The sequence below is a fragment of the Streptopelia decaocto genome (genome assembly GCF_964273445.1).
Source record: "Streptopelia decaocto genome assembly, chromosome: 7".
Taxonomy (NCBI): domain Eukaryota; kingdom Metazoa; phylum Chordata; class Aves; order Columbiformes; family Columbidae; genus Streptopelia; species Streptopelia decaocto.
Genome location: NC_138661.1, coordinates 50687887 through 50706608, shown reverse-complemented (window position 1 = coordinate 50706608; position 18722 = coordinate 50687887). Strand labels below are relative to the sequence as shown.

Sequence of the window (18722 nt, the reverse complement as noted above, 5' to 3'; positions counted from 1 at the left end):
AAGTGCACACATTATTCTGATCAGTCTAGCATTAGCTGATAGATGGCACTGCCATCACACAGAATCATTCTAAAAAACAAGATTTTTTTCTTTTGGTATCATGCAGAAGATGACCTTCAGACATCTTATTAATGTTGGTAGGAGTACAGGAGCAAAAAGCTCTTCTGGCAGTTCTATCTTTCATGTTAGTCCCTGAAAAATTAATCTATTAATCAAAGATTTGCTGTAATTCACTCCAGTTTCTTGGTATTAACTAGGCAATGAAATGGCACAAAAGGGCAATTTCTTCTTGAAGTAGACAGCTTTATTCTGTCCAATTTTCTTGACAAGGCATAAATTTTAGGGAGTACTGACTACCAACTTGTGCAAAAAAGTAGCTGAAGTTTGAAAGTTGCCGAGTTCTAAAGGATCCTGTAACTGAAGGGAGGGATGTAACAGCCTTATGTGTCTTCTGCAAGGCTTTTCAAATATACCTACAGCCCACTTTTGTGCACTGAAGCACTCTTGCACTGTACTGCAAGGTGTCCCAAACACAGTAGACCAATGCCAGGAAAAGGCAGTTTTCCCTCAGACTTTGGGTGGTGAAAATTTGGAGGTCTGCGTACTTTTCTGAGGGACAAGATACTTTGAAATCATGAACTCTTGGAAAATTGACCTAACAAATGGTAGTGATAATAGAAGGCCTGAAATAGTAGGAATGAAGTAGACCTTAATTAGCTCAAGATAAAGTCTTAAAGCTGCCAATGTTTTAGTAACTACTTGGAAGTTAAATTTGACAGTGATGAAGTCTCTGGTAAATATTTAATGAAACCTTTTTAGGAAGACCGATTCTATTCCTGTTTTCCTGTACCTCATTAAAATGTTTTAAATGTCAGTAGCTTTTATTTCAAAATTACCTGTGGTAGTATGGGAGACTATTGTGTTTAAAACACTAGAAAGCACTGTTGGTACACAGTAAAGTTTTAATTTATAGCACACAATAAATGAACATTCTGCTATTGCTGTTTGGGGGAGAGGGGAAGAGTACACTTTGATTTACGTAATCTGTCTTGGCTGACAAATGGAAGTGAGCCTAAATTAATTATTTAACCATTAGTCCTGTCTGGTTTCCTAGAAGGTTTTCAGGGCCCAGAGACTTGGTTTGACCTGTTAGTGAGGAGATGTTTACCTGGGTTCCTTAAGCAAGAATCTGCATTTGTCCAGCTACCTCTTTTCTTCCTGACTTCCTCCAAGTTGAAGCTGATTATTTTTTGGCCAGAGCTATACTGCTTGGATTTGGTGGCAGGAGGAGAGTAAATCACTGTTTTAATGAGGTCTGGTTTTAGTTAGGGTCAGGTCTGCTAGCTACAAAATAAAACTGATAATCTAAACTGCATTCCTGCCCCTGTATCAGGCCACGAATCTGTCCTTCGTTTACAGATGCAGATTGTGGTTCTGTGCTGTATGCCCTTCTAGTTTTAAAATATGGCTGCTTTTGTTTTGTCACTGCTTTTGTGGAAACATTTTTACCCATGCTGGCAAACCACAAGTATCTGAGATTGTGAGGAAAGGGGAAACCTTGAATTTAATACTCACTTTATTTTTCTTTTTTTCTCTGCATCTGGTTCAAAATAATCCCAACTGCTTTTCCTCTTATGCTTCAAAGCATCGCTATCTGGATAGCAGCATTTTAGGAACTGGGAAAGGTTTGTGAAGATGCAGAGTGGGAGTGAGGGTGTTAGAGCCTTGCTTCTAAATGAAGATTATATTGTCTAGCTCTGCACCTATACTGGGTTCTTTTGGCCTATTCTGCACCTCTTTCTATCCCTTCACCTTATAAATAATTAAATTTAAAAGTCAGCAAATGTTTTAAATGGTGTAGAGGTCTCAAAGTTCCTACAGCTAACCAAGGCAGCCAAGCAGAGAACAGAGATCCCTGCTGATCAACAGTGTAGAATAATCTCAGTGCCAGAGGAATTGATTCTTTGGTCAAATTTTTCTTGTATATAGCATCTCTGACATCTCATAAAGGGGTGCACTCATATTGAAGTTTGGGCGTAATTAGTCAAAAAGGTCACTTAGCTGTGAGACACAAATCAGTGGGAAAGAAGGCTTAGCTAGATTTAATATTGATTATAGTTTCTGATAAGATTATGTCATGTGGGTGCTGTGATGTGTATGGTTGAGTCAATAAATGTCTGTTTAGTTTAATGTTGTAATTTTGAATGAGTTCCTATGGAAAAGGATTGTTATTTGCTGTAGTTGATTTGTCTGAATAGTGACGTACTTCATGTGGAATGCATATTATAAGAAAATGGGAGGGAAAGCTGTTACTTTCCCAGAGCAAGAATGGTAGAAGTACCTGTTGTAAATAGACCAAAAGCTGATTCCTGTAATTTCATGTCTCTCCCTGGAAGAGAAATACGGGTGTCAGTGTGACAGTTCATTGTCAAGAGCTGTTCAGCACAGCCAGCTCTCAAATTGCAAGCACAAAATACTGATGGTATTGGGAAAGTGATAAAACTTGCTCTGTTTGTTTACCAGGATTTTGAGAGTAATGGCTTTTGTAGGGTCCTTAAGAAGTTTTCATCAGGCATCAAACCATTTCAGGGAAAATTAAAATACTTGGTTACCTTTGGGTAGTGTCTACATTGTGCAAGTCAAGCATCTTTACTGTGATGGATAATTATTTTGGAAGATCAATTATTTCAGAGGAATATCTCTAGAATGATACTGCCTTGAAAGGCCTGACAGTAGCAGAGGTTGTTTCTGAGACTTCAGGTCTAGTCCAGTTTAAGTGGAATAAACAACTTGGGTGTCACTTATGTATGTCCTACCTTTCCTGCTTTAGCACTCTTAGCCTACTGGAATGGGTCGTGTAGCTGCTTTCTACTCACCTCAGGTTTAAGCATAGTTCTGCACAGATACAGAAATAATATCATCTGTCTGACTACTTTTGTGGATCTGCCCTACCAGTGGGTAAATACGCAAGTTGGCTTCATTCTTAAAAATCAAATGACTTAAGGAAGGCACGCAGAAGGGCCATATTTATAGTGCAAATTGAAGGTAATATCAGTCCTCTTAAGATAAAAATAGCCATAAAATATTTCTGCAATGTGCCTCTGAAGGATTTTCTATTAATATCACCCTTCAAATCAGGAAGTCTGAGAACAGCTTACATGAGAATTTTTGAGTTTATTTTCCTATTGAAATGTTTAGAACATGGGTATCAGTATCATCTTTTGTGAAGGCCTTTAAATGATACATATGGAAGATTATACTTACAGATATGGCATTGTCAAACATTTATTTTGTAGCTATACAGTAATGTATTGAGAAATGAAAGGATTATTTGTACAGAAAAAAAACAGCAGCAGAAATGTTTCTAAATACAGGCCTCAGAAATATCCTTTGAAGATTGCATGTCTTGCTGTAAAAGCATCTTTACAAATTCTCAGATCTCACGTGTAGTAATACAGTGGCAACTTGAATCCATTTAACAACTGCTTGTTTCACAACAGTGTTTGGTTCTTCTATTGATTTAATTCTTTTTACTGAATATGACCTCAAGTGGTGACCTACTCTGGTAAGGTGTGCTGGTTTTACATGCTAACAATGCATTGTTAGATTAGAATTAAACTAGGAAATATTTTAGTCCCAAGGTGATGACCCTTTCCAATAAGACTATCATCAGCAGTTCAGTGTTCTTAGTCTTGAAAGAGGGTAAGCCTCTGATCAGTCTTCCTAATTTTTTCTGCTATGGTCATTCACTGCAAACTGTGTTTGGCTTTCTTGCCAGCTGCATCTTTTCAGTTATTTCTACTGCTACTTGTTAACTCGCTCTTGACAATATATAGCACCAGTCTTACTGCCTTTCTCTCTAACAATATATTTATATTTCAGGGAGTTGATTCACTTGCTCATTCACCTTTCTGAAGCTCTGCATGAAGCACAACTCAAACTCATACTGGTCATCCCTCCTGCAGTTGCAGCAGGGTAAGTATTCCTATTTTGAAGGCAGGTTCAGGATGATAAATACTTTCTTGTCTGATAGACAATAAATACTTTCTTGTCTGATATACAATAAATTCAAAGCTTTGTTTATAGCCATGCAGCTTAAATGAATAAGAAATTATTTGAATTTTGTACTCCTATCTTCATGCATGTTGCACTGAATAATCTTAGTAATTGTGCATTCATATATACCTCATAACTTTTTGCAGAGGGACCTCCTATTGTGGTGTTAACCCAAAATGTCTGGTAAGAACTTCCAGGAGAACAAGAGCAGAAACAGTTGTGGAGCTTAATGACTTGTTGCCAAGGAGTGAAAAGGGTTTCATACAGGTAGCATATAAAAGAACATTTTAAGCCTCTGGGCACAATTTCAGCTATGATAGATAAGTTATTCTTTAAGTAAGAAAAACAGTTACAGGAAGGAATTATATCCATAGTAGGGCTGTGAGGCTTTAAAATTATTTATTTTGATTTCATATGTACAGAAAGTGCATTTAGTGAGAGGATAATATTTAGAATTCTTAATGATTCTGTTTATTTGTGCAATGATTTGAATCTGATAGATATAGCAGTTTATATGCTCTTCTGGCTCAGCAGCAGTAAGCAGTTCTTATCTTTCAGTGTTCATAGCAGAGAGATGTTTACTTCCTAAGGTTGTGTTTGTTGAAAAAACAAAACCTATGTGGAAAATGTGAATGTAATTTCATTTGAATCCTCTTTAAGTTTTTACATTTTTAGAAAAAGAGTCTACATTGTCTTTAAGTGATGCATAGTAAAACTGAAAAATCACAGTTTTATTATATCTCTAGTCTCTTTCTGGAAAGAAGACCATGCTCCAGTATTTCAGGGAGATTGTGTCTAGTCCTTCAGGGTTTTGTATTATCAATCAGTGATTACATCCATGTGAGAATGAGCAGACAGTACTGAAGATGAGCGTAGAAGATGATTCGCAATACCAGCAGAGCAACGTGACTTCATTATTGTATTTTCAGATGGAAATGTGGGCTATGCCAATGCTATTCAGCTTTATTAGCAAGAGTTTTACCAGTATCCATCTGCCATTTGGTAACATTTGTTCACATTTATGTGCCCTTCCTGGTCAAAATAGGCTTGGTATCCTTGCATTGTGAACATCCTCTCTGTTGTGCTACCTTGTGGAAAAGTGTGTATGGTTACTGTTGTGCTACATGGATACAAGGAATGCATCATGCCTTTCAGAGAGTTGTGGTAATAAGAGTTATCTTATCCTTGAATTTTCTGAAAGGTAATAAATGTCCCTGTTACACTGTTGCTAGACCAAATGTTAGTTATGTATATGTCATGGATAATGGCCTTTTACAGTCAGACTGAGAAGCCACAGATCCCTATTTTTAAGAGGTTTGGTAGGGACTCTTGTTATATGGGACTTCAGAATAATGAAGCATAACTTGTAGAGGATTACATACATGAAACAGTCTTCAGAAAGTAATTGACTGTGTTGCAGTGGGTTCTGCTAGCTGCAGAATAGGTAACAGATGTCACATGTGCTAATCCCATGTCATACTCCTTATCCCTGAATTTTACCTAATGGAATAGGTACCTCCTTCTGGTTACGCAGATATATTTGGTTTACTGGGCTTGACTTGCTGATAATTATAATGGGGAACTCATTAAATATTTGCATAGTTGGCAATGTAGGATTTATTTTTTCCAAGTGTCCTTTTTCTTTCAAGCTGTTTCACAACCTTATACCTGCACATGAATATTCAGTAATGTAAGTCAGTCTTAAATAGACAGCCATTATTAAGTATTTTTCAGATGAGTTAGTAGACAGCTAGAGAAAAATATTACAATGTCTTATTTTTCTCACCTTGGGCCATGTAATAGTATGGACAGGGTCATAGCCACCAGGGTTTATGACAGTTTAACAATACAGTTTCAGGATGGTGTTGTACAACATTTCTCGTAGGCTGTCACAATCTTTCAGTGTGCATTCATTATCAAGGTGCCAAAAAGGGTGAGAAAATGGAATGGCTGAGCAGGCTTGTCATTGTCTCTTCTGTGGCTGGACTTTTCTCTGTGATGGTCTCAAGTTGTTGAGTTTTGTGAGGAGGTCCAAATGCACAAGGAGGAAACAAAGTATTTCTGCTGACAGATACCTGTGCAGAGCTTAACTGCTGCCTGCTGAAAAGATTCAGGGACCCTGTAGTAGGGGACTAAAAAGTTGTGTGTGCTGAGGTCAGTTAGTGTCTGCACTACAGCTATGATGTTATCTCTTCTGTAGGTTAGTGATATCCAGACCAATTCCTGCATATAAGATATGTACTTTCTACCATCTTAAGACTGTAAGCCCAGAACACTACCTACCTGTAATTTTGTTCTTCAATAGCTGCATGAAATCTGATTGCAGTTTATTTTCTGTAAAACTATGTACTTCAGGGGTTTTTTTGTTGTTTTATATTTTTCTCTGTTGCAAGATATAATAGTTTTATAGCCTTAAAATGAAGTAGCTAGTTTAATGCAAAAATCCCTTTGCTTCTATGTGTGGCTGGCTACCAAATTTTGATAGGCAGAGAGGGAGAAGCAATGTGTTGAGGGCTGTGGCAAAAGCAAACAAAATAAATTCCATGTAAATCGGTAAAGTAGACAGTCCTGTAAAATAATACCTGTACAGAGCCCTTTACAGACTGAAGGGCTCTGGCAGCCTAGCTGCATTTTGAGGAGATTTCTTCCTATCACTCAAGCCTCTCTACTTCTACCTCAATTCTGGTGTTTTTTGTGTCATGTTTTGTAGGAGGCTTTATTTGTAGAACAGTACTAGTTTATAGTGCCTTATGGCATGGGGATTGTAGATTGAAATCTCAGGACAACACTAGACTTACGCTGTTGTTTCATTTTCTCTAGATACAGAGTGGCTTGTTCCCTTTTCCTCCCTGTGCTCTGAATTTTCAATGGTCTTTCTATGTCTGAAAACACACCCAATCTTGAGGCAGTTTGGCATGCTGCTACATTCTAAATCCTGTAATGTGTAAAAGGAATGCACTATATAAATGGGGTCAAGAATTTGTCATTTGTCCACTTATGTTTTAATGGTTTGGTAGTCCAAATTATCTAGTTAATATAGAAAAGTGTCACTAATGTCACAGCTAGAATTGTTATGCAGAGCCTTCCCACTTTCTACCCTATTTCTGTGGTGTTACACTCACCCTTCCACTGTTCCTGTGGGTCCTGGGATTGACACTCATTATTCCTTGAGCAGAATGATGAGTCATCAGCATGGTGAGGTCTTTCTCCAGTGCAATGTGACATTCATGCTGGAGGTTTCTTGTCAGCCTTGTGTTTAACTTGAGGCTATTTCACATGTTTTCTTGTCACAATCTTCTTCCTCTTCATCAGCTCTCAGCTGGAGTTTGAAGTTTGTGCAAACTCCTCAGGTCGATCAGACCTTTTCTATGCGTTGTATTTGCAGAGCTGGAAGCAGTAGTTGCTTGACCACCACAAAATTACTTGAAAGAATGTTCAGGTCATAATATGCAGAGAATTTTAGAAAGAAGGAAGCTTTTAATCAGCACTGTTTCTCAGGATGAGACATCATATGTGTTGCAAGTAAACAGAGCTATAAGGGCAGGTACATTGTTCCTTACTGTCATGGATGTCTTTGCATGGCTGTTGAGAGCCACTTTTGTGGTGGATAATACTTGAGTCTTAGGAAGCCACCTTTCTCTTTCAAGAGAATGTTGAGAGTCATTCAAATTTCATTTAGAATATGAATACTTAAGAACTTTTTCTGATGCATGGATGGCTGTGCTGGTAAAACTTTCTACTATAGGGAAGGTTCCAGAAACTGAGCTACACTTTTGGCTATTGCCCTCTGAAATGCCAGTATGGCTCCCAGTAAGCGAAAGTGTTATACGCCTTGTTGTATTAACTCATTGTACCACAGAGCAATAGCTGTAATGCTTATTTTTTTTAAAAACCTACAAATTAAGTCCTTAAAATCTATTTGTGGCTCATGAGAGAGCCTTTGCAACATTCACAGACCATTAATACACTTACCTCTTGCAAATTTCTCTGGAAAATTGTGGACTGGTTTGCCTTTGCCTCACATGGATGTTCAGTGGTGATAACAAATACTTTGAGATTTTCGTGCTTTGGTTAAGTCAAAAATAATGAGAAATTACTATGTCTTCTGTCTGTCATTTATTCCAATAATTCATGCTGCCCTCTTATGATCTACATTTCATCCCAGTTGGTAGTTCTTTTTTTAAAGCAATTTTCTGTTGCTATTAATTGTAGTCTGTTACAGATAAAGCAAAGGAGAGCACTTTAAAACATTTTTCTAAAATGCTTTATCAGTCACTTCATCACACAGAAGCTTTTTAAAATGCTAATGCATGCTCTGGTAGAATTTAAGTAATTGCTGTAAACAGTGTTCACATTAAAGTGCATTTTCTTCTTTCGGTGCTAGGGAGAAAGTGCAAAATATTACAGACTTTAAAATTTCTGTTCATCATGTTGCCTATTGACATGACCAGATTCAGTCTCGTAGCCAGAGGGACCTAAATCTGTTTTCTTTATATACAGCCACATGGGGATCTACAGTCTTTCTCTAACTCCCGAAGCAAGAGTTGAAGCCACTGTAAGCCCTCTGGATTCTTAAACACATTTTTGCCTTGACTAGAATTTGCTTGGTATGGCAACTATCTTTCAGGACTGCTTCGCAGTTGAACACCACATGAAGGTTTGGACGTTGTGTTGTCATTGCCCCTCCTGCTGCTGTCCTGCATATTAACAGGATAGTGGGTTCACAGTTTCAAAACCTTTCTGAACTGGGATTTAGAGACACTCTGTTAGAGCTGGGAAGTGCAACTTTTAATCTGAAATATGTATTGTATGCCTGTCACTAAGTGGCTGTATCTGTAGATGAGTAGTGAAATATTCCTGTTTTCTAACTGTAGGAAATAACACCCATGGTTTATGTGAAAGAATCTGAAAGTCTTACTCCTCTAAACCAGTTGTTTTGTTTCTTTATGCATTCCTAAAGTTTCTGGGGTTGATTCATAAGCATTTGTTGCCCAGGAGAATGCATTAGTCACATTATTTTCAATTAATATTGTTATATAAGCCACACATCTGTGTCTTCCATGTATGCATTAGCTAGAAAAACACTTCAACTTCTTCAGTAAATAGGTAGCTGAAAGTATGTTCATCAGTTACAGAGGCATCCTAAAACCTTCAGTGTCCATGCATGCTTTAAAGCTTAGAAGTACATTGGATTTAATTATATCAACAAGCAGAATCCTGAAATTTTCTTTCTGCCTGTGATGATCTGACTGAAATTGAGTTAGTTTTCTTTATGCAGTTAGAAAATTTCTCCCCTCCTCCCCTCCTCCCTTCCTCCCCTCCTCTTCTCCTTTTTTCTCCATCTCACTAATATGGTATTTGGGTTGGATTTACTATAACAATAATGAGACAACATGGCTTTTTTTTCTGGGATAGAGTTAATAATGTTTTTCTTTCAGTGGCTAGCTGTTCTTTGAGTCAGTATGGAAAGAATGTAAGAACTTACTGATATGTTAGCTGTTGTCAGGGAGACCAAGGTCCTTAGGTCCTTCTAGGCTCTCTGTCTGTGGGTGCAAGGCAACTAGGAAGAGGGACATAGGTAGAACAGACTTTGGTTGACATCCAGGTTGATCAATGAAATATTCCATACCATTAGCATCACACTTTGTCTATAATTGGAGTTCAGGTTTTCTGGCTCACAAGTTCAGTGTGGTCCCATTTGGGAGTTTCATTAGTTCACTTAGTTTTGTTCAGCCTTTTGCCGTTCTGCCGCTTTGCAGCTGGCCTTTGGGCCTTTCTGCCTTTGGGCTTTTTGCTTTCTCTGCTGTCTTGCTGGAAACAGCTCTTTGGGACCAGGGTGCTCTCCTCTCTGGGACTGGCTGTTCCATGTGACTGGAGTTATGTGAGGGATTGCACTGAATATAATTTATTTATTTTTAAAATATATATTTTATCATTTTATTATTTTATTATTAGTAGTATATTATTATTAATATTTTGTTGCCTTATTAAATGATTTTTTATCTCAACCCACAAATTTCTCCTTCCCTTTTGGTTTTCTCTCCCATTTGGGGTGAGTGAGGTGGGGATTGAGCAAGCGGCTATCATGGTTCTTAGTTGCTAGCCTAGGGTTAAACCACAACACTGCCTTACTTGACTTTTTAGAAAGTAGCTGTACTTGAAGATTTTTTATTTATAGAATAACAAGGTTTCAACTGAAAAGTGCTTCCCATTGTGTATTAAGTATCTGGTGCTACCAAATTCTGTGTGTCTTGAAACTGACTTCGGGTTTTAACACTTATGCATTAAAGCACTTTCAACCGTGTGTCTTACATTCTTTATTTGTTTGAATCACTGTAGACTGTTAATCAAAAATACAGCAAAAGGCATGGAAATAAGTACCATCAGTAATCAAATAATAGTTTAGAGTTCAGCAGCTGGCAAAAGACTGATAAAGGAGACACTAGTTGTGTGTGGAATACCCTAACCAGCTGGGATGCTAGGAGCTGAAACATTGTTCCTTTTGTGTTTTACCCTGATTAAGATTTAAAGGGAGAGCATAGTTAAATGTAAGCAGTTTATTTAAGAATTTGTAATTTAAACTCTTTTGATATGCATTAACATCAAAGCAGTCTGACAGCAAATGCTGTCTGAAAGGAGACACTTTTAAGAAGTAAAAATACTGGTTTGCTTAGAGAAAAACAGCCTGGAAAATGCAGCATTGCGCATGAGATCAAGTACATGATGCAGGAAGAAACATATTGGGTCATCGCGAATTCAGCTTTTGCAAACAAAAACAAAGTGAGACTGATCCGCTGGCTGAAGCTTGCTTTCATAACTAAAGGATCTGGTGAGGCATTTTGTTTTTTGTTTGCTTGTGAAATGTTCTGGGCCAAAATAAAATTTCACTTGCAAAGCAACTAATTTTAAATCCAGACATTTCATATATTTCTTTACAGAACTTTTGTGTGTGTCTGCTTGCAGCATTGTCAACAGATAGTTGCACTGGAATAATCAAGGAGTGGGAATATGTGTGGAGGTTGATCAAGAGGCAGGAATCTGTCTAGCAAGTTTTGCTGTCATAGAGAATGCATGTAGAGCTACCACGGTGGCCAGCAAAAATTGAGATAGTATTTCCATCCACCTGATGTCCAGGAATTTAATGATTTTCCTGCAAACATAAGTGATTTGCAACAGGGGAACAGCAGGAGCCAAAGCAATGCTCTGAAAAAGTGTGTGTGTTAAACTGTGACTCTCCTTTGGGATTGGGAAACTTGTGCTTGCATGTGTCTGAAGAGAGGTGCTAGGATTGCTGTGTTATGTAAATGGTTGCTAGAGCAGATGGTTTGCTGAAGACTTCCAGACTGTCTTTCAACAGATTGTCTCAAAATGTTAGAGTGTTACTGCTTTTAACATGCATGGATATGGAGGCATGTATAAATTATATGAGTACCATTTCCAGAAAGGGTAATAGGTAGCCAGGCATATTCTGCCCGTTGTTGATGGTGGGTAACGCCATTCATGCTGACTAATCCTAGGCTTGATTAAATTCCTGGCTTAAATATGTGCACTTCAGTGATTGTTGTGCTGCAGAAATTATAATGGTGAAAGCTGTGTGGATATTTTTACAGTGATATCACAAGCCTCTTAATAGGATAGCTGTGCTGGAATGAACTACCTTGATGCCTAAATGTGCTGTTTAAAAAAAAAAAAAAGCCAAATGGGACTTGAAATTTGGTTGCACCTGTTCTCTTAAGTCTGAAGATTACAGGGACTGGCTGGTTAATACACCTGTTTCCTGCTGTCCTGAGAACGAGCAAAGGTGGACAAAAAGCTCTGAGGAGCTGCAAATAGGATGTTGTCTTCACTAGGATTCTGAATCTAATCATAGTTGCATAACCATGGCCTTTCTGGCATTTGTAGCTTATTACAGACATTAGACATATGGTGTAACTGTGTTAAGGATCAGCTTGATATACACTGAGTCATTAAAAGCTGTTAGTTTTGCTAAACCCAGTGTTAAATAACTGCATATTTACAGACAAGTTGTTAGTGGTCACTTTTCGTGCACTTTTATTGTCCCCTGAAGTATAATCCTCTACACAAAGTAGCAATAAAAAATGGCATTGGCTGTGTCACTTCACAGTATAGCACTGCTTTTTACTTGTGTTTTGATGCTTAGGATATGCACCTCTAGTGAGGTGCACAGGGGAGTTTCCCAGACTGGGGGCAGCTTTGGGGGGAGCTGAGATTGGCACGAGCTGCAGGCTCCTGGTGGCTCAGAGGCTGACAACACCTCGGTGGGATCAGGAGCAATGGTGGCCAGGGTTTGGCTCCTCAGTCCCCCAGCTTATAGAAGCAGCCCATGGGGAGTCGATAGTGATCAGGGTGGGCAAACAGGGTGGTTTGCACAGAAGGGCATGTAAGAAGGGCACTGTAGTTCTGCCAGCTTGACCAGGGAAAAATGGTATCCAGCAAGCAGAAAGCCATGGCCTCTCTAAACTCTGCACCCACCACAGTGGACACAGCTTTCCAGATAGAGCTCTGGTGGGAACATGCTGCCACCCAGGTGTCAGGCTGCAGGGTGTGCCCTACTCGTATGCCAGTACAGGATGGCAGCAGTGAGCACACCTGTGGGAGGTGCACCTAGGTAGAGAAACTCCCTCTGCTTAGTGATAGAGCTCTGAGTGGAGATTGAGTAAGTTGAGGAGTGTCAGAGAGTCCGAGAGAGAGACAGATTATTGGAATCCCACCCTACCTTCCCTGGGACAGGTCTGTCAGGCAGACAGGGCACATGACATGGAGGACTCCCTGTCCTCTCTCCACTTTGCTGAATGTGGTGACTCAATGGATAGAGGGCAATGGTGACAAGTTCCTGCCCAGTGCAGCAGACGCATCTCTTCTGTGACTACCGCACCTTCCCATGTGCTCTTGCATAATAGGTATGACACTCTGCAAATGGAACCAAGCAGTGACGAGGATGAAGGTTCATCTAGGTTGGAAGAGTTACCAAGGTTAAGTTAGCCTACACCCTGCATCAAAAACACTTCCATAAAGAAAAAAAAAATGGATCATTGTCATAGGTGATGCTTTCCTAAGGGGAACAGAAGGCACTACTTGAACACTCACAAGTCTATGGAGCCAGATGGGATACACCCAAGGGTGCTGAGGGAGCTGGTGGAGTTGCTCACCAAGCCGCTTTTGCATCATTTATCGGCAGTCCTAGCTAACCGGGGAGGTTCCAGTTGACTGGAGGTTAGCATATGTGATGCCCGTCTATAAGAAGAGCTGGAAGGAGTATTTGGAGAATTACAGGCCTGTCAGTCTGACCTTGGTGCCAGGGAAGGTCATGGAGCAGATCATCTTCAGTGTCATCGTGTGGCATGTACAGGACAACCAGGCAAACGGGCCCCATCAGCAGGGGTTTATGAGAGGCAAATCCTGCTTGACCAACCTGATCTTCTTCTGTGACAAGGTGAACTGCTTAGTGCATAAGTGCTGTTGATGTTACAATCACAGAATCATTTTGGCTGGCGTGGTTGAGGGATCTGGGGCTGTTTAGCCTGGAGAAAAGGAGGCTGAGGGGAGACCCTATTGCTGTCTACAACTACCTGAAAGGAGGTTGTAGCATGGAGGCTGTTGGTCTGGTCTCCCAAGTAGCAAGTGATAGGATGAGAAGAAATGGTCTCAAGTTGTTCCAAGTGAGGTTTAAGTTGGATATTAAGAAAAATCATTCATGGAAAGGGTTGTGGAGCACTGGAACAGGCTGCCCAGAGAAGTGGTTGAGTCACCATCCCTGGAGGTTCTTAGGGACATGGTTTAGTGCTAGAGTTAGGACTCTATGGTTGGACTCTATGATCTTGAGGGTCTCTTCCAACAAAGATGGTTCTATGAAAGTAGTATTTAAATTAAAACCAAGCATGTTTGTCTCTGATAAAAGGGGCACTTAACCTCACAGATTCACATCTGCAGAAGGACTGAGAAGCATTAGTGGAAATACGAAGTATGGTTCCTCATCTGCAAATAAAAGATCTCTGTAGGAATTTGATGTAACACCAGCTTGCTTAAAATAGTCTACTCTGCAGATGTGTGACTGTCAGACTGACCTCCCAGGTGGGACCCATCAGCAAACCTTGTATGGAATAACTAAATGAAAGTCTGTTAGTGTTTTAGTATGGGTCATATTTTCTAGACCTTGGATCATCCTTCTCTGGATTCTTTATAAATCTACATCTTCCTTAATTTATGGTTCCCTGAACCATCTATTTTAAGCCATGGTCCGTAGATTTTCCAGGAAGAAATTTGTGTCCACATGGTATAGAACAGATTGTATAGAATGGCCCATATAAACTGTGTGGCACATGCCTAGCAAGTCTAGTATATTCTGGACACATTAGACCTGTTGTATATGCAGTATAAAAATTGATCTTTGCTGGTCCTCTGCAGAGGCTGCTGGACCTTTGTGGTAGGGCAATGTATCTCATATGAAAGTGACCTAAAGCATATTCCTAAAAGTGTAGCTCTGGTGGCTTGTTTTTAAGTTTGTGGAAGATACCAGACTGGCAAGTAAACATTTAACAGGAGGTGATCAGATCTTGAATATTCCAGAAACATTATATTTACCTGGGATTAATGTCATGAAATCTGGCAAAGATGGATATAAAATACAATTCTAAGGAGGGGGAAGTAAAACATGGAAATTCACGGAAACTTTCTGGGGAGACCTGTGTTGGAAGAGGTTTAGACAATTTCAAAATGCTCAGGCAATGGTTCTGCGAGATGTAGAGAAAGGGACACTTTGTTTGGAGATGATTGGCGAGGAGCTTTCAGCGTGTTGAAAGGTAATTATTCTGCTTTCAGTGCTAGGCAGGTCTAATGAAAACTGAGTCTGGGGTACTATATTTATAGGATGATGTGGAAAAATGAGAGGGTTAAGAGGAAAGCAAGAAAAATGGCTAGAAGGGTTGATAATGTCTCCTTTGAGGAAAGTTTGAAAAACTGTATTTAGTATATTAAAAAGAGGAAAAAAGTGTCAGGAGACATAATAAGTCTTCAAATGTGTCAACAGGGCCTGTATAAGTGACGGTGATACATTGGTCTTTACATCAGCTTGGAAGAAACGGATAAAAATACTCTTAGTTCACGATGAAGAATTCTTAGATTGAATCCTAGAAAAAGAACGTCAGATGGCAAAACACTGTAGAAACACCAAGCAAAATTTTGCAGTCTTCATATACATTTTTGACTTGATGATGCACACCTAGGTAGCAGGTGATGCAGAGCTGTATGAGAAAAGGGAAAGCAGCACCTTTGTTCATTTGTTTGGTGGCATAATCAATGCTTTATAAATGTCTGTTCAGCAGAAGAGTGCAAGGAAGCAGAGCTAAGCCAGTGGGCGAAAGAAGACAAAGTATGCTTTGGTGTGAAACGTCCTTCCTCTGTCTCAGAAACAAAGCAAACATTCACAAATACACCTTCACCCGGTTTCTTGCAAAGAGCTGTGGGCAGTTCCTTGTGCGGGGGATATACTTAAGACTCAAGCGAGCCTTATTCTTTTTTTTTTATAGATACTTTTGAAGGCTTTGTTTGTTAGGTCTTCCTACTAAAATTTTAGGTGAGCTAGAAACCAACGTAAGTTTTTCTTTTAGTTGTGATTAAAAAGGAGTGGGTGGGGCAGACACAGCAAAAGTATGGAGAGTGCTGAAGATACCTATTCAGGTTTTGGCATTCTTTTCTCAAATTGAGACTTTCTATGCTTGCTTTCTGCGTCAGTGAATTAAAATGACAGGTAAACATTTCCAAAATAATGTCTAAAACACCGAAGAGGCCCATGCTGTTGAATTTATAACTTTATGTGAATTTTCATGAGTTGTCTAAAATTGACAAAACATGCCTATGGAAAAACATTTTCTGTCAAATACTGTGCTGGCTGTTTTCTTCTTGCTCTGAAAAGTTTGCCACATCTGTATGTGAAGCACAGCATCTCAAAGTGTGTTTCTGCTTCCCATCCATTCTGAGCTAAGTGCAGTTATATCCCAACCATTATTTTTAACTGCTGCTTCTTACTGTGGCTGATCTCTTGTTTGATCAGAAAAACAAACAAACAAACAAACAAAAAACAGTTGAAAATAATAGCACTTTTTGCATTTCAAACAGTCTGAAGTCTTAAGACTTGGGTTATGCTGAGATTTGACACTTGACAAAAAGCAGTGAGAAGTTGCTGCAGAAGATATTGTTGTTTTACTTATGCATTATGAGACAAGGAACTTCAAGAAAAACTGAAAATATCTTAAGAGGCATTACTATATCACTGTTTTCAGAGTAGGGAGATTATAAAGCCTTGACAGTGTTTTACTGTGATTCAGTAATTTTCTTCTTTTCAGCCTCAAAGTGCTTTTGATTTAAGCCATTAAAGAGAATGCATTTTATGCTCAAATGTTGTTTAGTACTATTTTGAAAATCTTCATGATAGCAGCCATTGTTCTAGGAGCTGGATCTGTTGATATTCCTGAACAAGGTCAGGAGGAATGTTTTATACTTGTTTTGCTTTAGTTTTATAGTAGTGGGGGCAGAGGGTAGTCAATACTGATTCTAAATATGCGTATGTTTGTAACGAAAAGGTGTCTGTCTTGTATGGTAGCTTTGAAATGGCATTTGTCATTTGTTGAACAGTAAGGTCTGCTATGGTGAGATGTAAATATATGGAATTAACCTAGCTTCTTTTAGGAGATTCCTGGGGAAAACAAGAGGCGGTTAACACAGGTTCATATTTAGTGTATCCCATTTAGGCAGAATTGTTAGTAGTCTGGACAAATATTTAGTCTTTTCTAAAAAAAAAATAGCTGAAATCCTCCAGCACTGTATGTGGACTTGTAAAGGTTGGAGTATACTAGTTACTTCTATGGGAAAGAATGAGTTATATTTCCAGGAACACAATATATTATCTTTTTGAAAAACAGTTCTTCTGGGGGAGTAAAAAGTGAAGAGAAAATTTTCTGAGCAAATTGGGAAACTTTTTCTAGTGTCTCTGCTGTTTGTGGAGAGATATTTATGTAATGGGGTTTTGTTCTTTTAGACCACTAGTTGACTGTTCAGAATAGGTGGATGTTTCCTTGTGCTTTTCATTTCTTGTGAGAATCAGCTGTCTCTTACACCTCACTATAAGTTTTATGGATCAAGATCCACCTTCATATGGGGTGAATCCTAGATTTGTTCTGTATGCTGTCAGCAAGTTATGTACAATGGCTTTGGGGAATGGACACTCCCCAGGATTTTGAAGTGATTTATCTTTTTGAAAATGTACTTGCTAAAAAAATTCAAGTTGTTACTACCATTGTTATTCTAAAGTTAGGATAATCTCTTAAGTTAAATACAAGAAGAACATGGTAAACAGTATGCATTTACTCTCTAAACTTTAAAAGAAAGCCAGACAACTGAATTAATGAAAATCTCTTTGTTAAGCAGCTGGAACCAGAGATGGCTGAAAAGCAGGCCAGTCAAAGTCAAAACACCCTGCAAAACAGAAGTTTTGATATTCAGGTTCTTCAGCTGACCCCACTGTAATGCTGTTTTAATACTGTTTCTTCTTTAGAGAGTTTGAAAAATACTCCTTTGCTGTGTGGCAGTCTTGCTCACAGCTTGTTACTTGCCTGTGAAACACATGCAGGTGAATCTGTAGTTGAGCATGTCTTTTGTTTTTCAGTTTTTTTAGATTCTAGGCTTTGAAAAGAGCTTATTGAAGCTACTGCAGTCTTGGCAAATAATCCATATCAAAGTTGTCTGTCTTTATTGGCTTCTTGAGATGCACAGCAGTGGTTCAGCAGCTTTCATTTGAAAGCCACAGGAACCCAAACCACTTTTCTCTCTTCAAATGTTTGAACATAATGTATGCTGCTCATTCAAAATACAGCAAGCGTTCCTAACTTCAGATGTTCATATTTGCCTATGTAAGAGTAAAAAAAAAAAAAAAAAAAAAAAAACCAAACAACAACCTACAGCCTCTCTCCCCGTTAAAGCTTCTCTAGGTACGCACTGTCAGTATTTTCTACCTCTGAACTCCCACTTCTCCAAAATTAAGATTTTAGCTACTCAGTTTATTCTTTTTTTTGGCTGCAAAAACATTGCAGATGTGAAAGACTTCAGTTCTTTCTTGCCAGAGCTGCTGTGGAATTAAAATTACCATAATCTATGCAGCCTTCATTACTACTGTCCAGTAGTGGATATCAGCTTTGTTTTTCTACCCTGCTGCTTGGGAAAGATTGACAGCAGGGCAGACAACTTGTCCCTCCTTCTCCTTTGTGTTTTCATGTTCTTTTTCTCCTTTTCTATAAATATACATATATATTTAGCTGAAAAGTATGAAGAATACATGATGGGAAATGGCTTGTTGACCTCACAGTTTCCCAGCTCAATGGATGCCACAATTGACCAGTGTTTTGCATATGTGATAAAGGAAACAGGTATTTTAGTCTCTTAGAAGTTGACTGTGAATGTATACTTGTAACGATTAAGGTGATCTGTGTTTTTCACCAGGAGTCTACCATCTCTAGAAGTTATTGCAGATTCAATTGCCTTGCCATAACTTTGTGCATGCAGATTGATATATTTGTGGGTTCACTATTCCAGTACCTATGCACTGTTTTCCTTAGAAGCATTTCTAGCAAGCAGTAATTATCATGCAGAATACA

The 18722-nt window shown here is 38.8% G+C and overlaps 1 protein-coding gene across 5 annotated transcripts in view; it reads left to right on the top strand.

The window, feature by feature from the left end:
- The window catches only part of CHID1 (chitinase domain containing 1), a 118340-nt gene that overhangs the window by 16366 nt on the left and 83252 nt on the right, over window positions 1-18722 (top strand). For all 5 annotated transcript variants that reach the window (XM_082059203.1, XM_082059201.1, XM_082059202.1 and 2 more), the window contains one exon: window positions 3883-3975. In XM_082059203.1, the coding sequence (XP_081915329.1) occupies window positions 3883-3975 (93 nt within the window). The remainder of the gene's footprint in view (window positions 1-3882; window positions 3976-18722) is intronic.